Genomic DNA, 23,965 nt, shown 5'->3' with positions numbered 1-23,965 from the left:
GACAAATTCTGAGGCTTATGCAATACTAATTAAGCCATGTTTCCAGTCCAAAATTGCACTGCCTTTGAGTTTCCTGAATGCGGTTGATGCTTCATTGCTCATTTGGAATTTTTTAAAAGATAAGAGACATTGTTAATATTAATGTATAATGGGGCCAATGTAGATTTTATATTCAAAAGCCAAACATGAATGAAGAGGCATCTGCTTTAACCGTCAGCCTCTTTCACAAAACACAGTTGCACAGCACTTCGATGCCATTTTAATTGCCATAGTTGCATCCTACAGAATCCTGGAATTTGCAATTTGATAACTCGCTTATCAAATTCTACATACCACACTACAAGAACTACAATTTCAGACTTAAGCTTTCCGCAGAGCTTGGAAATTTCACTTTTTAAGACTACAGATCCTAGAATCCTCCAGCCAGCAAAGCCTCATAATGTGCCCCAGTGTATAATAATCTGAAAAGATAACTCTTACAAGCTCTGGCTTTCTGCTGTGCATTGTATGAACAGCTGCTTTTGCAAATTACCTAGAATATTTGGTTGGTAGAAAATATGGCAAAATAGTGCAAAGCAGATTTGCACTATTAAGCCTAATTGACTGGGAACCAGAAGAAAGATTGCACAGAAGCCAGAGACATAGTTGAGGAGGAATTAAGAAATGTACTACTTGTGGCCAAAAGGTAAGAGAAGACACAATGGAAAACACACAAAATGCTTCAAACAGTAAAGGAAAGATGAGAAGCAAAAGAAAACGGAGACAGAAACAGAACACATCTCTGCACCAATTCAGAACCAATTCAGAATCGCTTGGGTATTCCCACTACATTTACCGCAGTCAAATCTCTCCGTGCCATTTTAACCCTGTGGCCATTCACATTTGTCACTATATCGATTTAAAATGGAGGCGTCTCCATTTCCAGGAATGATGCAGTGTGATCCAAATTGATTTGGTAGCATGGTCACACTCCCAAAGATCATTGCAGTTCTTTTTTTAAAAGAACTGCCAAGGGTCTGGTGCCAAATGCACCAGTTTCAGTGGGCTTTTCAGTCGCCATCCCCACCTTCCTGCAAAGTGGACCGAGTGCAGTTGGGGCAAGTGTGAACTTCACGGAAATAAACTGGTTCCACACCAGTTTATTTCTATAGAATGAATGGGGCCTCCGAGTGAAGGAGTTATTAATAACAACAACAACAACAACAACAAAGTTTTATTTATATGCCACCTCTCCCATAGCAATCCCAGTGACCATGCTGGCTGCCATATTTTGGACTAGCTGAAATTTCCAGACCAGGCACAAGTGTAGCCCCATGTAGAGTGCATTACAGAAATCAAGCCGTGAGGTTTCCAGCGCATGTACTACAGTTTCTAGGTCCCTCTGTTCCAGGAAAGAACAGAGCTGGCGTTTCAGCCAAAGCTAATAGCAAGCACTCCTGACCATCTCATTTACCTGATTTGAGTCTAGGAGCACTCCCAGACAGCGAACACAGTCCTTTAAGGGGAGTGTGATCCCATCTAGGACTGGTTGAACTATTCTTATACCTGGATTAGTGGGCCCAACAACTAGTACTACCACCTTATCCGGATCCATAAAATCATAGAATCGTAGAGTTGGAAGAGACAGCAAGGGCCCTCCAGTCCAACCCCATTCTGCCATGCAGGAAATCCAAATCAAAGCATCCCCGACAGATGGCCATCCGGCCTCTGCTTAGACCTCCAAGGAAGGAGACTCCACTCCACTCCACTGTCGAACAGCCCTTACTGCCAGGAAGGTTCTCCTAATGTTGAGGTGGAATCTCTTTTCCTGAAGCTTGGATCCATTGTTCCTGGTCCTGTTCTCTGGAGCAGCAGAAAACAAGTCAGCTCCCTCCTCAATATGACACCCCTTCAAGTATTTAAACAGGGCTCATATCATATCACCTCTTAACCTTCTCTTCTCCAGGCTAAACATCCCCAGCTCCCTAAGTCTCTCCTCATCGAACATGGTTTCCTGACCCTTCACCATTTTAGTCGCCCTCCTTTGGAGACATGGCTCCAGTAGTTTCTCAATGTGCTTTTTGAATTGTTTTGCCCAGAGCTGGAGCATTATTCCTGGTGGGGCCTGATCCAGGCGCTCTGTGCCCCGTGCAAAATATCGGCCATAATTTTTTTTAAAAAAATGTTTTATTTGTGTGTGTGTTCAATGCAATGTTTGGGAGGGGAAATTAACAACCAGACATTAATTTTTTCATTGGTTAGACTTTGTATTTTATTTGAATAACACGTTCCAAAGCAGCTGTAGTTGATGCTTGTGGTACTATGCTGAATTATGTAACCAGGGCCTGCCCTTTGGGAAACTTCATCAGCGGGCATCCTCTGCAACCTCCCTGAGGCCCGCCTCAGGTGGCATCACCAGATTTCTGGTTTTGGCCCCGAAATCTCAAAGATCCTTTGGTTCTTGTGACCATACTAATGCAGGCACAGAGGAACACAACACCTGAGGCCTACCGAGGAGTAGCACAGATCTCAAAGTAGTGAGGCTGCAAAGTTCCCCCCCAGATAGGTTTTGTGTTTACATCTTTTGTTCCTTCTGCCAAGTGGAAGGTGAACGCCTGCAGAAGGTTGGAGAAGAAAAGGAACATCTCTGTCTTTGCCAAATTTTCTCCCAAACACACTCGCTGCCCTGCAGGGAGAGAGAAGGAGGCATTAAGTCAAACAGTAGATATCGGTTCACTTGGAAACTTCTCAGCTGAAAAGCAAAGAATCCATTCTCTCATTTGCCTGAGTCTTTCACATCCAGCAAAAATGTGTTGCTGGATGTAAAAGAGTTGAGCTCTGACTCATGGCACTTTGGATACCATTTAGGAAGAAAGGCAGGATATAACACAATCAGTAAATAAAGGCGATCCCATCACAGGGGTCTCTTGGTGAGATTTGTTCAGAAGGGGTTTGCCTCTGCCTTCCTCTGAGGCTGAGAGCATGTGACTCCCCCAAGGTCTCCCAGTGGGTTTCATGGCCAAGCTGGGACCTGAACCCTGGTCTCCAGAGTCATAGTCCAACACTCCAACCACTATGCCACGCTGCTCATGTGCAGGCCATTGAAAGGTACAACTGTGGCTACAGTGACAGGAAAACCCGGCTTACTCTTGGGGCTTCTGGATCCATGGGGAGGATGAGTAGTCCACACAAGAGCATCCACATTACTCTCCACACACTCCTCTGGGTCAGTGGCTCGCTTGGTCCAGGGGGCCTCTTCCACCAATGGACCTGCTCCCTGCCCTGTCCCCACACCAGTGTTCAGTCCATGGACCTTACCACACAGGGCACAGAAGTAGGGTCAGTTCGCATTGGTCGATGCGTATTCACATTATATCGCATCGTTCATTCACACCCGCACTCTCTGAATACGCTTTGCCGATTTGTATTCGCGTCATATCGCATCGTTCATTCACACTCGCGCTCTCTGAATATGCTTTGCTGATTCGTATTCGCGTCATATCGCATTGTTCATTCACACCTGGGCAGCCTTCCGAATCGAGGTTTTGCGAATCGGCCAATGCGTATTCAGGCAAAGTGAGGCAAGTGCAGATTGGATAACCACACCAACCCAATACAATGTGTATTGGCTGATGCGCATCGGCAGCTTTGCGCATGCTCTGTGGGCTCTGAACGGGGCGCAACATTTTTAACTTCCGGGGTGAAGAATGAGGTCACTGTTTAGCGCGTAATATTGTGAGAATTGCTGCCTTTAGCCACTTATGAAAGGGGTATGCACCATCTGTGTGTGTGTGTGTGTGTGTGTATGTGTGTGTGTGTATGTATGTATATATATATATATGCACACACATAAATACATACATACATACTTATATATATACACATAGTGGTACAGCCAAAAGTGTGAAGCCGTATTTATATGTGTACACACACAGCTGTCTGTGTGTGTGTGTGTGTGTGTATATATATATATATATACACATACATATACACACACACACACACACACACACACACACAAACTGTGGAGCAGCCGAAAGTGTAATGCTGCATGTATATGCTTACACACACATCTTTGTGTGTGTGTGTGTGTGTGTGTGTGTATATATATGTATACAGTGGAACCTCACCATACGCGGGGGATCCGTTCCGGATCCCGCCGCGTATGGCAATTTCTGCCTATGCTTGAGCCCCATTGTAAACAATGGGGCTCGTGCACGGCGGTGCAGAGGTGTGCAGGGCGCAACGGGCGCGTGCGCGGCGCAACAGGTGCGCGCGCCCATTCAACTGAATGGGGCGCACCGCCCCTTCTGCCCCGCGCGCGCCCATGGCTTGAGTGCGTACGCTCAAAGCCGCTTATAAAAAGTCCACGTATGCGGAGGCGCCACTGTATATATATCCAAACACAAACATACATGAGCCCACACACACAAACACACGCACACACACATTTGCACATGTGTAGATGCAAAGAGACATGTCAGGAAATTTCAGCATATTACGAATACACACACACACACACACATATATATGTGCATAGCAACAGACCTAAGTGTATACATATATGTACACACACACACACATGTTGACATGTATACTAACGAGGAGAGTTAGCAGTATATGCCTGCATCTGCTTGTGTCTTTCCATGTATAAAAAAAATTCATTGGTACAGGCCAAGACTTAATGCTTGACACATCTATCTACATATGTATTTATATATTCATATATCTCTATCTATCTATCTATCTATCTATCTATCTATCTATCTAATCTAGCTATCTATCTATCTATTAACATATATATGCAGATATATATATATATATATATATATATATATATATGCAGATATTTGTATACACATACATGTATGTACATGTGTGCATATTTGAATATGCAAGGGGGCCTATATGGATATGTGTTTGTGCCTGTGCATGCATATGTTTACATGTATAGACAGATACATAGATACATATATACATGCGCCGGAGTTATAACGCGACAATACTAATGTGATAAAAACGCTGAATGCTTATTTCCCCCCCGCCCCCCTGGACACAAAAGGTTTCCTTTTTATCTCGTCGGTCAGTGGGAAAATGACTCCCAGCCCCGGCGGTTGTCCTGAAAGGGGAAAGGGCCACCGGAAGGAGAAGGGGGAAATTCCAGCGCAGCATCATGGGAAATTTGTAACCCGGTGGTCTTCAGGAGAACCAGCGGATTGGATGTACACACCAGCCAAAGCAGCAGAGGTTTCGCACTGGCCATCAATACGGATCCCGTGAATCCACTAATTTTGCGCACTTGCAAAACGGAGGAGCCAGCTGCCTTCAGTTCGGAGCCCCGCCGTAAATACGCATTGGCCAAAGAGTATTCACGTTATATCGCATTGGTCAATACGTATTCTGAGCTCACAGGTGTGGAACACCAATGCGATGTAACGCGAATATGGATCGACCAATGTGAACTGACCCTACTTCTGTGCCCTGTGTGGTAAGGTCCATAGTGTCCAGGGGATTTGTCAGGGTTTCTGGCCTGATTCAGGGCAAATGGGAACTCTTTTTAATCCAGAGAATTGTCCTGCAGTGAGGACTGGACCCATATTTTGCCCATTTTGTCCCCAGGCATAGTCTAAATAGCTCAGTGTGGGAACAGGGTGGGAACATCTTTTTCCCTCTGTGCAGACATGGTCTATAATATCATCTAAATCAGTGGCCCCCAAACTCTGGCCCCCCAGGTGTTTTGGACTTCAGCTCCCAGAATCCCAGACCAGTGGCCAAGGTGGCTGAAGCTTCTGGGAACTAAGGTCCAAAACATCTGGAGGACCAGCGTTTGGGAATCACTGGTCTAAATGCTAATGCTAGTTCAGACTAGAGTAGACCAACTGAATCCATTAAATTTACCTACCTATTGACTCACAATTGAACAATTGATTCAATGAGTGCATTCTAGATGGGGTTGCAACATATATCTGGTTAAGTCCATATTGCTCCATACATATTTTTAGTTTCTTTTGTAAACATTTTCAGCACTTTAGATTTAATACTTTAAATGTTTTATCTGCTGTACAGGGGCCCTGTAATAAATAAATGCCAGCAAAGAATAAATAATTAAATAGTTTGAAAAAGTGATAGATGGTATGATAGATGGGGAAGGAGCCAAAAAGGAAACAAATGAAAATGTTACCCATCCTTGGAGATTTCAAAGAAGACTAAAAGAGAATTTAACTCAGGTACCTAAAGAAAACGGTATGAAGGCTTCTGGGCAGGTAAAATTCCCATCCTTGTCAAGGAAGTGGCCTGGGTTGAACTGCAGAGGCGTCTCCCATTCTTTGGGATCATGCAAGGCAGAAGCTATGTTCGGGAAAATGACAGTGCCCTGCAAAGAGAAATGATAACCATTAGGTTCTGCCTCTCAGCATAGCTCCATATATTTTGGGGGCATCTTGGATTGATCTCTGTCACTAGAAATCCCAGGGGTCTCAGTGACAAAGGGTACCTACTATCAGCTTCATCTGGCATGGCAGCTGCAACCATTCCTGGATAAAGATGGCATGGCTACAGTGATCCATGCTTTGGGAAACGCAAGACTAGATTATTACAATACAACTATGACCAGAATCCTGTTGGTGACTTACACAAGCATATTTTTCCCTACAGAAGTGATTGGACTTCTTTGTCCAATGGAGGATGTCTGTATTCAGATCAAGGTTGTTAAAGCAAAGTCATACATGCAATGCTTACATGTGTTACACATTGCTGACTGAGCCTTGCATGTGTGAATATTCATTGTTCATTGTGCCTTAGACATGCACATTGTGCATTTGGTTGCACATTCGAGTTATGCAAACTTTTACCACAAAAACAAGGTTGCATTGCACAGCCATTTTTTGATGCTATAAATGCAAAGTTATAATCTGTCTCCTTGACACAGAATCTCAGCCTCGATGTGGGATCGCCCTTGGGCTTGGTTCAGAAGCTGCAACTTGCTCTGGAATCTGCAACTGGTGTGGAATGTGGCAACCAGACTTCTTAGCTGGGCCTCCTTATCATGTACACATGACACTGAAGGAGCCATGTTGTTGTTGTTGTTGTTGTTGTGTGCCTTCAAGTCATTTCCAATTCACGATGACCCTAAGGTGAACCTATCATGAGGTCTTCTGAGACGGAGAATACATGACTTGCCCACAGTCACCCAGTGGGTTTCCAGGCCATAGTGGGATTTGAACCCTGGTCTGGGAATAGGACAAAATAATTCTTCCTATGCCTGAAGAATGATGAGTAATAAAATTACTTTTCTCCCCGCATGAGAAGTGTGAAATAATTAGAATGCCTCATCCCTTACAAAGGACAGAGATCACCCATTCCAACCAGGGGCAGGAAATTCGTTTTGAAATTCGTTGTGCTAAAAGGTTTATGGTTTTTTGTGGGTTTTTCAGGCTATACGGCCATGTTCTAGAAGAGTTTGTTTCTGACGTTTCCAGAACATGGCCACATAGGCTGAAAAACCCACAAAAGACTATGGATGTCAGTCATGAAAGCCTTCAACTTCACGTTTATGCTTTTATTGCATCAGTGCAATTAAAGGGAGGGGTCCAAGAGTGTGTGTATGTTCACATTTGAAAAGTCTAGCAAGTAACATAGAAAGACACGGAATTTACCCCCCATTTACTTCATTTGCAAATGAACCATTTGTAAAGTCTCACACCTAGGTGATCACGTGGCAAATTTCTCGGCTCGTACATAAAACAATTAAAGGGGCCAGAAATCAACAATTCGTATGTTCAGTGAACCATGATGAATGATTGTCGCATCACTATCCTGGTCTCCCAAGTCACAGCGCAATGCTCTATGCTACATTGCGTTTTTCCAGAGGGAACACAGAGATGAACAAATTTGCCAAATGTGCCATAGGAATGGAGCTCCTTTGTACTGCAAGGCAATAAAGGAGAACATCTATTGTAGCACAAGGAGCTGCATCGGTTGCCATTAAATGCCAAGCCGATTTCAAGGTTTTACTTTTCACCTATATGGCCATGTAGAGTTCAAGACCAAGCCATCTGAGAGATTGCCTTCTACTGGTCCTCAAACTCTGCTCTTTAAGGGATTTAGGACTTCAGCTCCCAGAATCCCAGACTATTGGCCAACGTGGCTGAGGCTTCTGGGAGCTGAAGTCCAAAATCTCTTAAAGGGCACCATTTGGGGACCACTGGTACAGAGCATCCCATCTTTATATTCAGCACACGGGGGGGGCGGGGGGGGGACTCTGCTTACTACACACCTTACCTTACTTGGCATTTTATTATTTTTACTCTTATATCAGTTCTTTTAGTTTTATTGCCCTGGATTTTATTACAAACAACTTTGGGATATTTTTTTTCGTATGGCATTTGAAATCTTGGCAAATAAATAAACAATGGAAGGAAGAATATCGAAGTTCGGTTTACCCTTTTAATAGAAAATTGTTGGATCATTGTGTCCTTCACGCACAACCTGGGCAGGCCGATTGCGATGATGTTACTGAAGCGCTGGCACTCGTGGATCACAGCATTAGTGTAAGGCAGGTTCTTGCGGTCCTCGTAGCAGATCATTTGGCCGGGAGCCATGACTGCATCTATTTCCTTCTGGACTTTTGCTGGGAAGACACAAGCATAATATTTATACTCAGAAATATGTGGGCTGCCTTTGCATCCAGCACTGGTCCAAGCGGCAGTCCTCTCTGTTGCAGACTTTCAGCCATGTGGCTAATGTGTCAGTGCATACTGCCTCTGTGCATTGTGCATTTTGCATTGCACAATAGAGTGAAAGCTACATGCATTCACTGCTTCGTACACATTGTGGTACTGTGGTATTCAGTATAGGGATTACTTAGTGCTAGCATAGTTTAACTCCACTGGCAGCTATTTGTGCTATGATGAGGTGATGTACAGTAGCATCTTGGTCAACATATAACACATGGCCTAACACTAAAAGGATACTACGTCTATGCTAAAACACATGGAAATACAGTAACAAAGCAATAACATCAGTGGCCTCATAACTATAGTTTGAATGACAATAGCAACACACTACTGTCATCTTTAGTATTGTTGTTGTTATTATTGTTTGCGTTTAAGTCATTTCTGACCCTAAGGAATCCTGATAGTAGATTGTACTACAACTGACTGTACAAATGTTGGACTGTGTTAGCCTTCGGTATGATCCAACATGGTTCTTTTATGTTCTTATCCATCCCCCTACAATAGATGTTCTCCTTTATTGCCTTGCAGTACAGAGGAGCTCCATTCCTATGGCACATTTGGGAAATTTGTTCATCTCTGTGTTCCCTCTGGAAAAACAGTAGAAAATGGAAGCAATTTCTTGTTGTTGTTGTGTACCTCCAAGTCATTTTCCAACTTATGGTGACCCTAAGGTGAATCTTTCATGGGGTTTTCTTGGCAAGTTTCTTTAGAGGGGGGGTTGCTATTGCCATCCGCTGAGGCTGAGAGAGTGTGTGATTTGCCCAGGGTCACTCACTGGGATTCCATGGCCAAGCTGGGATTCGAACCCTGGCCTCCAGAATGATAGTCTGATGCTCAAAACCACTACACCATGCTGGATGTTTATCCCCTAAATTAACAGCACTCCTCTACAATTAATGCTGAATGCTCAAGGCAGTTGCAACCATTCCTAGCTCCAGAAGAAATGTGCTTTCTTCAGTTCTGGGACCTCAGCACACTACACAATTATAACACCATGGTTCCTCTTTAACTTCCATGGCTGCATCCTGTGGAATCCTGGGTTTTCTCCTTTGGTGAGGCACTAGAGCTCTCTGGCTGAGTGTTCTAAATATGCTCCCTAAACTACAAATCCCAAGTTTCCCTTGGAAAGGATATAATGGCAAGGTGAAAGGGCCCTGGGTCAGTTCCTGACTCAGTTCAAGCAGATGTCAAATATCCTTGCTTGCTCTCCTACCTTGTACCTCTGGATAAAGCACCATGTACAGCAGAGTCCAATAGAGAGTGGTGCTGGATGTCTCTGTCCCACCCAAGAAGAGGTCAAAGATGCTTTGGATCATGTTACTTTCATCATAAGCTGGTTTGGGCTGGTCTTTTGTCTGCAGGACAAGAGATGAGGGCATATAACATGCTGCTATTACAGGTAATATTAACATTAGGATTGGTTAGAATCATAGAGTTGGAAGAGACCTCAAAGGCCATGAAGTCCAACCCCCTTCTGCCAGGCAGAAACTCACAATCAAAGCACTGCCTGTGACAGATGACAATCCAGTCTCTGTTTAAAGACCTCCAAAGAAGGGGACTCCACCATTCTCCAAGGGAGTATGTCTCACTATTAAACAGCTCTTACTCTCGAGAAGTTCCTCTTAAGGTTCAGGTGGAATGTCTTTTCCTGTACTTTGAATCCATTGCTCTGGGTCCTAGTCTCTGTTGCAGCAGAAAACAAGCTTGCTCTTTCTTCCATACGGCATCCTCTCATTTGACTTGGTTAATGGGGTGCAAGTGGTGGGATCCTTAGGTGGAAGTGACCATGTTCTCCTGGAGTTTGTAATACAGTGGAAAGGAGAAGCCAGGCAGAGTCAGACACGCATCCTAGACTTTAGGAGAGCGGATTTCAGTAAACTTAGAGAAGTATTGAGGGCGATTCCATGGTCAGAAATACTAAAAGATAAAGGAGTTCAGGATGGATGGGAGTTTCTCAAAAGAGAGATACTGAAGGCACAATTTCAAACAGTTCCAGTGAGAAAGAAAAACGGGAGGTGTCTCAAGAAACCAGGATGGATGACTAAGGAACTTTCAACTGAGCTAAGTTTGAAACGGAAGATGTATAAGAAATGGAAAAAGGGGGAAATCACAAAAAAGGAATTCAAAGAAATAGCAGGCATGTGTAGGGGTAAAGTCAGAAAAGCTAAAGCGCAGAATGAACTCAGGCTTGCTAGAGAGGTTAAGAACAATAAAAAGGGCTTTTTTGGATATGTCCGCAGCAAAAGGAAGAAGAAGGAAACGGTAGGGCCACTGCGTGGAGAAGATGGCAAAATGCTAACAGGAGATAGAGAAAAGGCAGAATTACTCAACACCTTCTTTGCCTCAGTCTTCTCAGAAAAGGCAAAGGGTGCTCAACCTGAGGATAATGGAGCAGAGGACAGAATAGGGGAATTTCAGCACAGAATAAGTAAAGAGATAGTAGAGGAACACCTTGTTAATCTAAATGAATTTAAGTCTCCGGGACCAGATGAACTCCATCCAAGGGTATTAAAAGAACTGGCAAAAGTAATATCGGAGCCATTGGCAATCATATTTGAAAACTCCTGGAGAACAGGAGAGATCCCAGCAGACTGGAGGAGGGCAAACGTTGTCCCCATCTTCAAAAAGGGGAAAAAAGAGGATCCCAACAATTATCGTCCAGTTAGTCTGACATCAGTTCTAGGAAAGGTTCTGGAGCAGATCATTAAACAGAGAGTCTGTGAACATCTAGAAGGCAATGCCATAATCACAAAAAGTCAACATGGGTTTCAGAGAAACAAGTCATGCCAGACAAATCTAATCTCTTTCTTTGATAAAATTACCAGCTTGGTAGATGAAGGGAATGCTGTGGATATAGTATATCTTGATTTCAGTAAGGCCTTTGACAAGGTTTCCCATGACATTCTTGCAAACAAGCTTGTAAAATGTGGGCTAGACAAAGGAACTGTTAAATGGATCTGTAATTGGTTGACCGGCCGAACCCAAAGGGTGCTCAACAATGGCTCCTTTTCATCCTGGAGAGAAGTGACCAGTGGGGTCCCACAGGGCTCTGTCCTGGGCCCAGTGCTATTCAACATCTTTATCAATGACCTGGATGACAGAATTGGGAGCATACTTATCAAATTTGCAGATGACACCAAATTAGGAGGAACAGCTAATACCCCAGAGGACAGGATCAAGATCCAAAATGACCTGAATAGACTTGAAAGCTGGGCCAAAGCTAACAAAATGAAATTCAACACAGAGAAATGTAAGGTATTGCACTTAGGGCGGAAAAATGAAATGCACAGATATAGGATGGGTGACACCTGGCTGAATGAAACTACGTTTGAAAGGGATCTAGGAGTCCAAGTAGACCACAAGTTGAACATGAGTGAACAGTGTGATGCAGCAGCTAAAAAGGCCAATGCTATTTTAGGCTGCATCAATAGAAGTATAGTGTCTAGATCAAGAGAAGTAATAGTGCCACTGTATTCTGCTCTGGTCAGGCCCCACCTAGAATATTGTGTCCAGTTCTGGGCACCACAATTCAGAAAGGACATTGAGAAACTGGAGCGTGTCCAAAGGAGGGCGACAAAAATGGTGAAGGGTCTGGAAACCATGCCCTATGAGGAACGACTTAGGGAGCTGGGGATGTTTAGCCTGGAGAAAAGAAGGTTAAGAGGTGATATGATAGCCCTGTTTAAATATTTGAAAGGATGTCATATTGAAGAGGGAGCAAGCTTGTTCTCTGCTGCTCCAGAGAACAGGACCCGGAACAATGGATGCAAGCTACAGGAAAAGAGATTCCACCTGAACATTAGGAGGAACTTCCTGACAGTAAGGGCTGTTCGACAGTGGAATGCACTCCCTCGGAGGGTGATAGAGTCTCCTTCCTTGGAGGTCTTTAAACAGAGGCTGGATGGCCATCTGTCAGGGATGCTTTGAATTGGATTTCCTGCATGGCAGGGGGTTGGACTGGATGGCCCTAGTGGTCTCTTCCAACTCTATGATTCTATGATTCTATGATTCTATGATTCTATATCTAAACACGTCTATCATGCTACCTCTTAGTATAATGTGATCAAAGTATAGGCATCCACTTACTTTCTCTATCTGAGCAAGATAAGAATAAATGAAGTCTTGCAGGTCATCTGGAGCAGCTGTGGCCTGGTGCTTGCTGATCTGTGTTTTTATGAAGGAACACACAAAATCTCTGGCAGACAATGCCTTCTGGTGAGATCCTGGAAGATGGCTCAAAAGCCAGGGAAACATATCATAAATCTGGAAAGGATACATATCAGATGGAGGTGTGAAAAACGGACCCACAACACCAAGGTCCTATAGATATCTGGTAATTCTATGATCACATTTTCCTACAAAAACCTCTCTGAGAATCCAGGTCATTGGAAAAAACTTTCTGTACTGTGGCTAGTATCAAAGGCCAGGGACAGACTGCCCCAAAAAGGTGGCCTGCCAGCGGCCTATTTCCTTCCGGAGGGACAGCGCAACCCCCAAACCATGCGCTGTCCCTCCGGAGTAAAAAGAACCCAGTGTTTTCACTGGCACACTCGCAACGTAAGCGATGTGCGGCAACGTGCTTACGTCAAAATGGCAGTGCCCATGTACATTAGTCTGCCGGAACTCAGTACTAGGGTTAGGGACTGTGCGGTTGCTGCGCGGTCCCTAACCCTAGAATCAGTGGTGGCATGGTGCTTTGAGACTGTCTGTCCCGCACCAAAGTTTAGGCTGATCTCTACAAGGACCTCCACTTCTCCCCAGAGACTCTGGTCGCTCCATGGATGTAAATTCTCAAATCTTAAATTCTCTGCTTTAATTGTGGTCACTTTCTCTTCACTGCAGAGACAACAAATACCTGTACTCTTCCATAGTTTTCTCCTTCTATGCAAATGTCCTGAAATGTTGTGGGGGAATTATTATGTGTAAAACATGTAGGGGTTTTGTGCAAAATGAAAACCCCTTTTTTATGCATATAAAACAGATTTCCTGCAGACGGGGCCCATTTTCTGTACAAACACTCCATGTGTTTTTCTTGTTGGATAATTTCCTCTGCAACACTTCAGGATATTTGAATACCAGGAGAAGACTGTGCACAATTCTAACTGTTCCATTATTTTTCTTGATGGTGCTTTTCTGCTGTTGGGTATTTTTTTTCTTTCAACCTGAGAATGAATATTTGTGAGTATCACTTCCACCTCTCCCTGCCTAGGTTTGTAGGTCATTCCTTGGGAAGACCTAAAGCAGTTTACTCTCCTATCACTTAAAACCATTATACTGGGTTCTGCCCTCTGAGGCAGCAGAGATCAAGCCTGAATCCACAGTTGGGTTGTGGGATGCAGGCAGGTATTATCACACCAATGCCATCACCGATTCCTCTGGGTGAGTGCACTCAGTCTCATCCCGGGTCCCAGGTGTGCTTTGGAGGCCACTTTTCAAAGTCAGGAGCTGGCCATCTTTGAAAAGCGGCCTCCGACACACACCTGGGACCCACGATGCAGCCACGTTGCACTTGCCCAATGGCAGCAGTGGCAAATTATGAGCAACAATGCCCACCTGCATTCTGGAACCCAACTCTATCCCATTACGGAGCAGCTGAGTTGAATGTCGGTGCAATAAGCTCCATATTTAATGCTTAAGTGTATTTATTGGTGGTATATAACAGTGCTTCTTATACAGTCTTTATAGGTGAATGGGAGGGAACCACACACACACACACATACACACACAGACAAATGTGTGTGTTACCCAAAGGTCAGACCCCTGATCACCCTTCTCAATTTTGGTATCCACTGAATATTAAAAGGGACACTGGGGTTGGGTGAACTGGAAAAGAACCCCACTGGGATGACCTGGCCATACTATATTCGGAAACCCAGTTGGCTCTAGCAAGGGAGGAAGCAAAGGCACCCACCACAATGAGAGATCACCCAAAAACATCAGCATGATCCCTTTGTCTATGGAGGGCGATGATGGGATTCTGGCTGAAGAAGGTGGTTGTGCATACACAGACAAGGACTCTTCTCCAGTAGCAAAAGTTTCCTTTGTCTGAGATAGTCATGGTAATTGTCTGGATATTTCCCCAATCTCTCAACTATTCTTCTCTCTTGGGAAAACCATTTAGCAAGCAGGTAATCCATTCATCCCGAAATGGCTGCCTCAGGATATGATTTTGAGTCTCAAGCATTTCAGATAAGGGAGACTCAGCCTGTATATGAAACTAAAACAGACTGGAAAGAGACTGAACTGTTCATCCCCAGCAGAACTATGTCATTAAATAGTCCAGCATTCATACAAGGCTTTCAGCCACAAACAACCTGAAAGAGATAATTTTAAGTCCTGCTTAAAAGCCTTCAATGGAGGCAGGAGGAAAACAGCTAACCCATGTGATGGAGTTCCATAAACACAAAGCCACCATAATGCTCCCTTAAGAAAGCACTAGACTTTCATATGTATGGGGCCACCATCAAGAATGCCCTGTTTCCCAAATCCTATTAAAGGGACCATAAACTGTCCAATAATACAGTATCTTAGGGACTATACAAACCTCCCCAAAGGAATGGTCTGCAGCCGCTCCTTTACTTGGTGGATTGGGGCTGCAACCTCACACTGCAGCCCCAATCCAGCCTCTGGAGAGTGCAAAAAGGAGCCACAAAAAGTAGTTCCTTTTTGCGCCATCCAATGGGGGCCATAGCAGCAGGTGCACAACTTTATGATGCCCCTTTGATGCTGCATCATGTGGATGTAGCTCCCGAGGGGCATCATGGTGGCATGCACCGTGTGGACCAGCGTGCACCAAAATGGTGTCCTGGGGCAGGTTTAGGGCATCCAGCATGCAAACGCTGCACCCTAACTCCACTCACAGGCTGGAACAAAGTGCCAGTCTGTGTTGGGCCTTAATTTCATTCTACTTCATGAGAAGGGGAAGAAAAGGAGGTTTACTTACAAAGTGTGTAGTACTACTGCCAAATTTAAATATGGGCTCCATGGCTTCCAGCAGCTGGTGAAAAGTTTCATCCTCAGTGGAGAAGCGATGCCCAAAAACCACAACACAAATCACATTTGAAACAGCCAGAGTGAGGGCGAAAGAAGGGTTCATGGGTTTTCCTGCAGATGAAGGGATTGGTCTCATGAGCCAGCCTTGCTAAAATAGCACAGAACATCCTACAAGTGTGACCCACAACATCTGCAGCTCAAAGGCTTTTGACAGCCATTAATTCACCAGGGGACTTTGTATTTCAGTCAACCCAGCCACCCTACCATTTCCCAGTCTTTCCAAGACATGTGAATAATACATCCTGTACCCATAAGAAAAACAATGACTTCCCAAAGGAAGGACATTAATAAGAATTAGTAGTCCTGCATGTCTACGTCCAGAAGGCACACACAACACAAACCAGTTGTCGAAGAATACCTTTGGTTGCTCTAAAGTGGTCCACCAGGTGGCGGGCTTCCTCTTGGATCTGGTACTCCAGGCTCCTCTTCCCGAGACCCAAGGTCTTCAAAGTCATCAGGGAAAAGCGCCTCTGATGCTTCCATGTTCTGCCAGTAGACAACAGAATACCTGAAGCCATTGAAAATCAAAAACAGACAAAACCTGTTACTCATTCACATTTTGAGTGCAGATTCCAAGTCCCAGGATGTAATGATATGAAGTAGCCATTGAAATGCTAATACCAGTGTCACCACATAGACCAGCATGGATCCTAGGTCAGTGCTTCTCAGACTATCTGGGACTGGAACATGTTTGTGTCTATTGGCTTCAGCTCTTTCTTCCTTTCCTAGAAACTCTCCATGGACCTACAGCCAAAGGCAGAGGTAAACAAACCACCATTTTGAAAAGTAATGTCCTAGATCATCTCTACTGCCATGTGGCACCTTTGTGGAAAGTATCTTTGCTTCCTCAGTAGATGGAGAAACTGATTCAATTCCCATTCCGTGGAAGCAAAAGACTCACTCGTCCTTCAAAGCACAACCTTTTTGTGAATAGGTGCCATGCAAATTGTTACAGTATTCAAGGAGATACCATGTTACTTTGGGGCCATTCACACTACGTTATAAATCGGTTGCAAACCGGTTTAAAGGGGTCGTTCACACTTGCAAATGACCCAATTTGGGAAGACAGCATAAATCCCCCTTAACCCAGTTCTTTTGAAACTGGGGATTAGCATGTCTTTTCAAAAGAACAGGACTTTTTTTCACCAGCTGCCAATGGAAGCTTGCTGTCGATTCAGTTCGGAGCCCAGGAAGGGAGAGGTGGATCATGCCCACCTCTTTGCTCTTTCCTTGCCAGCAAAAGCCATAGCCATGGAGGGCTTCTCCTGGGAACCTACTGCATGGTTGCGGGAGACAGTACCTTTAAATACTAGCATCATTGCTATGACAAAAGAGTGCTTTATTTGACTGGTTTAAAAAAACAAAAACCCTATCAGTAACCGTGGGGAGTAGGGGTCTAAACAACCAAGGGTTTTTCAGAGGGGCTTGCCATCTCCATCCTCCGAGGCTGACAGGGGTGGAATCCCCCCAAGGAGAAGCTATCCTAGGGGTTTCTTGGCAAGGGGGTTTCTAGACCGGGAATATGTCACCCAAACAATGTGATGTAGATGTGCATCATTGGACTGACATTTAAAAACAAAAATGATCTAAATGGCAGCTCCATTTTAAATCGATACAAATAGTAATGTGAACATCAACAGGGTTAAAGTGCCGTGGAGAGATTCAGTCAGGGTAAAAGTAGTATTGTATCATTGAATCTCTCTGGATCTATTCAGTACAAAAATGTGAGTGTGAATCTGTTTCAGCATTAGAAGACTTAAGAAATTCCATAAAACCTTTCAGATTCTAAAATCAGAGTCATCAAATGAATGGTCTGGAGTCCTTGCAAGCTTATTTTAGAGTAAATAGTTCATCTCAAAGGTACTATTGGATTCCTTGAGCATCTTACATACCAGCTAAACAGTCCCAGTTTGGCAGAGATAGCCCCAGTTAATCCTCTGCTGTCCCACTTTCTCAGCTGCTTTTAAAATGTCCCAGTTTTTCTCTCCTCCTCCCAGTTCCCCCTTTAGCCTTATCCTATTTCAGTGGCTGCAAAGCTCAGCAAGAAGTGTGCATTCACTTAACTCAGCAGGAGGGAAAAGAGAGAGGACAAAAACTTGAGATGCATCTACAACTGTGCTCTTTAAGGGATTCTGGACTTCAGCTCCTAGGATCCCAGACTATTGGCTATTGTAGCTGAGTCTTCTGGGAGCTGAAGTCCAAAATCTCTTAAAGGGAACAGTTTGGAGACCACTGATCTACACTATAGAAATAATACACTTGGACACCACTTTAACAGCCATGGCTCCATCCTACAGAATCCTGGGATTTGTAGTTTCGGGCAGTGGTGTTCCCATGCCTGGTGACACCCGCTGCAGCGAGGCAGGGCTTCTGGGGGTCAAGACTTCTAGCCTTAAGGAGCGCCCGCATGGGGCTGAGGATCACGCATGGCCATGTGGTGCCCAGAAGGCCTGAAATACTCCTGCGCCAGGCCCAGGAGGCCCCAAAAGCCCCCATGCTGGGCCCAGGAGCAACCGCATGGGCTGAAACAGTGCCCACGGGTATCACCCAGTGCGGTCCACACCCCCTAGACCCTCTTCCACTGACGTTACTGGTTTTGGGTAGGCACCAGCACTCTTGGGATGCAAAGGCTAAAGACCTTGCAAAAGTACAAATCCCTAGGCGCCATAGGATGGAACTACATCATTTTAAGTGGTGTCAAAGTGCATAATATCTACAGTGTAGATGTCTTCCCAATAGACTCATTTGGGTTGGGTTTCTTTTTCCAAGCCTTCCTAAACTCAGCATATTAATCTCAGGGTTTCTTTGGTCTCAATGAAGGTGGGATAACCTTGCCTTTATTATTTGCCAGCGCTCTGAAGAAAGGGAGGACTGGTCGTCCCGCAACATCGTCCGGGTGAGTGGTGAGACCATCCTTCACAGCATGGAATCCATTCAGCATAATTATAGGGCTTGAACCCATCCACAAAGTATAGATGTCCCCATAAGATTTTGCAGCCTGTAGGGAAAACATCAGGAAAACCCAGGTGAATAAAAACCACATCCAAATTTTCAGTGATTATGGACTAGAAAAGTAGGCAAAAAAATAACCCCAAAATAGAAAATCCACAAAAGAATAATACTTTTATTGGCCATAAAAAATGCTCAAGACATGCAAATGTACAGTCATCCCTCCATATTTCTGGCTTTGATATTTGCGGCTTTGATTATTCACGGATTTCCTTAATATGTTCTCTCTAGGACTGTCTAGGTCCTTTAACTTTAACTAAAAGTTGCATTGAAAGACCATTTGTAGCTACTCCAGTGCAACTCTGTGGACAGTATATGTTGGACATTGACTACAGAGTTGCCCTGGAGGACCTAGAGATTCCTAGAGAGGTGCCCTCTCAGGTAAAAACAGTGTTTTTGTTATTTGTGGTTTTTCCATATTCATGGGGGTCTTGTTCCCCTAACCCTAGCGAATATGGAGGGACAACTGTACATGTAAGTTCCCTTATGCATGTGGTTGTACATTTCGCACACTTTGCATGTTGCCCAAATGCAGCTCACAGTTGTGTAGGCAGAGTTTCGCAATTCTGACCATTACTTATGCAGTTCATATACGGTAATCACAGAGTTGGAAGAAACCTCCAAGGGCCACCCAGTCCAGCCCCATTCTGCCATGCAGGAAAATACAATCAAAGCACTCCCAACAGATGGCCATCCAGCCTCTGTTTAAAAACCTCCAAAGAAGGAGACTCCACCAAAACAGCTTTTACCATCAGGAAGTTCTTCCTAATATTTAGGTGGAGTCTCCTTCTCTGTATTTTGAATCCATTGTTTCAGGTTCTATTCTCTGGAGCAGCAGAAAACAAACTTGCTCCTTCTCCATATGACATTCTTTCAAATATTTACAAATGGCTATCATGTCTCTTAACCTTCTCTCCTCCAGGCTAAACATAACCAGCTCCCTAAATGTCTCCTCATAACACATGGTTTCCAGACCCTTCACCATTTTGGGGACCCTCTTTTGGACACACCCCACCCCAAAGAAAAGAGATTCCACCTCAACAATAGGAAGAACTTCCTGACAGTAAGGGCTGTTCGACAGTGGAACACACTTCCTAGGAGTGTAGTGGAGTCTCCTTCCTTGGAGGTCTTCAAGCAGAGGCTCGATGGCCATCTGTTGGGGATGCTTTGATTTGGATTTCCTGCATGGCAGAATGGGGATGGACTGGATGGCCCTTGCGGTCTCTTCCAACTCTATGATTCTATGATTCTCTACATCCTTTTTGAATTGTGGGGCCCAGAACCAGACACAGGATTATTCCAGGTGAGACCTGACCCAAAGCAGAATAGAATGGGACTATTACTTCCCTTGATCTAGACCAGTGATGGTGAACCTATGGCACGCGTGCCAGAGGTGGCACTCAGAACACTCTCTGTGGACATATGTGCCATCGTCCCAGCACAGAATTTGCCAGAGTTTGTTACTAGAAAGCCAAAGGGACATGGCACTTTGCAATAAATAAGTGGGTTTTGGGTTGCAGTTTGGGCACTCGGCCTCGAAAAGGTTCACCATCACTGATCTAGACACTATACTTCTGTTGATGCAGCCTATGTTTGTGTTCCCGGCCAGTACTAACAGTTTGTGATTGTGATTATGGTTCAGGGTTTCAATGAGCCTGTGGAGATGCCTCTACAACATTGCACAACAAGAGAATAAGAGAGCAGATGGGAGATACATAGGCCTGTTACAAATGGGCCTTTAAGTACGGACTCAGTCCGTACTAGAGTTAGGAAGGGGCGGTGCTTCCGCACCCCCCTAACCCTAGTACGGACTGAGTCCGTACAAAATGGCGGCGCCCCTTCCACATGGGGACCGCCATGACGACGTCACGACCGCGCCACCTCTATATGGGGCGGCGCGGACGTGACATTGTCGCTCTGCGCGAGGGCGCTTAATGCACCCTTTGCACAGAGCAGGAAGGAGCTCCGTTTCGGAGCTCCTTCCTGGTTTGCGTCGCTGGGCACAGCCTTCAGACGGCTGTGCCCAACAACGCAAGGGAGAAGGGCCAAGCGGCCCCTTTCTCCTCCTCCCTGCTGCCGCGGGGTGTCCTTGGGGCTTGAAGCCCCAAGGACACCCCTTTCCAGGCTGCGGGGAAGCAGCCTTTTGCTGCTTCCCGGCGGCCCGGAAAGCGGCGGATCGGGGCCTCAGCGGCTGCCGTTCTGGCCACTGAGGCCCCGATACACCGGGGAAAGGCGCGCCTACAGGCCACCGCAAAGGGGCGGTCTGTAACGCACCACAGAGAGAGAGGGGAGGTAAGAAAGATCTAGTTCCCACTAACTATTGAGGCTGCAGAAACAAGGAGCCCACCCACTCTTCTTGGGACAAAGCCAAAAGGTCTCCTCCTCCTGGAGAACCAACAGAGCGCGCCATTCAGACGCTCCCTAACCCTAGTACGTATTAGGGTTAGCCTAGTATGTACTGGCGGCGGCAAAATGACAGCGCCCTGTCTACACGGGCGCCACCATTTTCATGCCATGGACACTTAGCGTCCGCAGTCCTGGTGTCATAAGGATGTCACGGGTGCGCCAATGGCGCACTGCAACATCTTTATGACGCTGCAAGAAGGATCTGCTTTTTGCGGGACCTTTTTGCTGCACGAGGGAGCTGCGCGGTTTGTCCGCTGTGGCTCCCTCACGCAGCAAAGCAAGACACTGGCAGACCACCCTTTTTGGGCGGTCTGTATAGTGCCTTAATTTTGCTATAAAGTCGGCATTTTTTCCACCTGCAAGTTCTGCAGTGTAGTTCGGTGTTGTTGGTATTACTATTTTGTTGTGGGGAGTTAAGAGTGCTCTATGGTGTAGTCCACTGGACAAGTGGGATACACACCCACAACCCAAATCTCAGAGTACCCTGCCATCAGCACTCTCCAACCTGGCTGTGGAACCAGGACCCACAATATTGAACTGTAGGACTTTTGATGAACATTACCTGGCACTACCTCAGGTCCCTTGGATTCCCCTGAGTGTAATAGTAGCTGGATGGGGAATGGATTTGGCAAGCAACAATTGGCAGAATTCCATTCATTTGTCCCAGTTAGAGTACAGTGCTATCACTAGGGTTGGCATCACCCAGTGCAGTAACTCATGGTGTCACCCCACTGACACCCTCCTAATGTTGGCCTGGGACTCCAGGAGATCACTCAACCATGGAAACCCACTTGGAGCTCCTGGGCAAGTCACACTCTCTCAGCCTCAGAGAACAGCAATGGCAAACCCCTCTAAGCAAATCTTGGCAGGAAAACCCCATGAAAGCTTCAGTTTAGGTCACCATAGGTTAGACATGACCTGAAGGCACATAACAACAGCAGGACTAGGAAGTTCTTATTGTTTTGCCCCTGAGCCAGAGTTCCTCCAAATGGGACAAAATGAGTCAGGAGACTGCAGTATTAGTTGCTTTGCGTCTTGGTTAGAGCCAGGGCGATGTCATGGTTTGAGTGCTGGACTATGACTGGGTTTGAATCCCAGCTCAGCCTTGTAATCCCACAGGGTGACCTTGGGCAAGTCACACTCTCTCAGCCTCAGAGGATAACAATGGCAAGCCTCCTCTGAGGAAACATGCCAAGAAAACCCCATGACCGTTTCACTGTAAGTCAGAAACAACTTGAAGGCACACAACAACAACAATTGTTCTTCTTTGTAGTTTTTTAAAAATCCAAAGGTCATTTCTTTTACCCAGGGATAATTTCTGGCCATCGCTGGCACCAGCTGCCACCTTTTATTCCCATTCTCAAGTGGGTTTCTTTTGAATTCTGAGACATATTGGAACAAAATAGTATCCTTTCCTCCTTCCTCTCTCTCTCTTTAAATTAAGTGTTATACTGGAATCATGCATCTGTCAAGTGTCACTTCTGGAGTACAGCACTTTAACTCTAAAAAAGGGAGGGCTACTAATTCATCAGAGAGGAGAAAAGGTGCCCTTCAGGCCATATAGACCGCCTCAGCAGCAAACCATGCCTTGCTTTTACAAACCTTTGGAGCATCCCAGGTCTAGTCTGCAAGGTAGAAATGCAGTCAGCCTTCTATATCCATGAATTCTTTAGCCGTGGATTCAACCATCTGTGGCTTCAAAATATTTTTTAAATAAAATCCAAAAAGCAAATTTTCATTTTGCCGTTTTCTATAAGGACACCATATTACTATCTCATTGCACTTGCTCAAGTCCCATTAAATGGGAGAGTAAAATGGTGTCCGTTATATAAAATGACAAAATCAAGGCCTGATTTTTGAAATGTATAGATAATATTAAAACCGTTTCAATCCATGGATGGTTGAATCCGTGGAGAAGGAATCTGTAGATATGGAAGGCTGACTGTATTAGTGTTTTTTATTTGGGAACGTCCTACATTTTTTCTTGCAGTGCCTTGGCGGTTAGGGCATCTGGTCACCCTGGCACAGGTGGCTCACAAGATACAACTAGGAGTTGCCATTATGATAATAAAAAATATAATAGATTATAATAAAAATTGGGTTTTTAAATAAGATTGTAATTAAACATTAAATAAGTTATCCTATTGAAAACAGCACTGATTTTAAAAGGATTAAAAGCATTCAGCACATAACGTGGAGAGCCATTGTCTGGTACAGAACCGTATCTTTAACGCATACAAAGGCCAGAAATGGCATGTACCAACAGACTACCAACTAACTGTTCTTAAATTTCTCCTGTCTCATCTTAGCATTCAGCCAACGGATTAAAGTCTTGGAGAACACATACCTCTGCCAGAACTTCCCGATTAAATTGAAGGAACTTCAGCTGCCACAAGCATCCAATGAAAGGTAGAGGAGCCGGTCCAGGAGGAAAATGTCTTTTTCTTTCTTGCAGCTTTGCAAACTGGATCGCAAAAAGGCACAGAAAAAGCAGGACGAAAATGTAACATAAGGCCAACATTTCTATATGCCAGTCCTGACAGTCGAAGTGCAGCCTCTCATCCAACTAGATCTTTCCCATGAGTGAGAACCCTGTAGCTCTTCTGGCCTCCTTCCTTTGGCACACTCCCTTGCAATCCCATATGAAATTGCTCCAGGGTTTTTTGGTTTCTGTGTTGAAGCATGTTCAGTATGCTGCTTTATGGAAAGTGAGAAATGCAAATTAATCCTCATGTGAAAGTGTCTAGCTCCAAAACTACACTGGAACACCTGGCACACCTGAA

General features: G+C 44.9%; 1 protein-coding gene across 1 annotated transcript; it reads right to left on the bottom strand.

The window, feature by feature from the left end:
- Positions 1 to 2,299: 2,299 nt before the first annotated feature.
- Positions 2,300 to 23,703, bottom strand: LOC149317860 (cytochrome P450 2J6-like). Its single transcript, XM_089507379.1, has 9 exons — positions 23,530 to 23,703; positions 18,603 to 18,765; positions 16,126 to 16,275; positions 15,658 to 15,818; positions 12,801 to 12,977; positions 9,928 to 10,069; positions 8,421 to 8,608; positions 6,211 to 6,352; positions 2,300 to 2,665 (listed from the first exon to the last, which is right to left on the bottom strand). Exons 1-9 carry the CDS (start codon positions 23,701 to 23,703, stop codon positions 2,487 to 2,489), a joined length of 1,476 nt encoding a protein of 491 aa, XP_089363505.1. The 3' UTR covers positions 2,300 to 2,486.
- Between the last annotated feature and the right edge of the window lie 262 nt (positions 23,704 to 23,965).

This window comes from Sceloporus occidentalis, unplaced genomic scaffold (genome assembly GCF_023333645.1).
Source record: "Sceloporus occidentalis isolate IW3139 unplaced genomic scaffold, rSceOcc1.0.p SCAF_2, whole genome shotgun sequence".
In the NCBI taxonomy this organism is placed as follows: Eukaryota; Metazoa; Chordata; class Lepidosauria; order Squamata; family Phrynosomatidae; genus Sceloporus; species Sceloporus occidentalis.
Note: the sequence above shows the minus strand (reverse complement) of the source record. Positions and strands in the feature narration are given on the sequence as shown.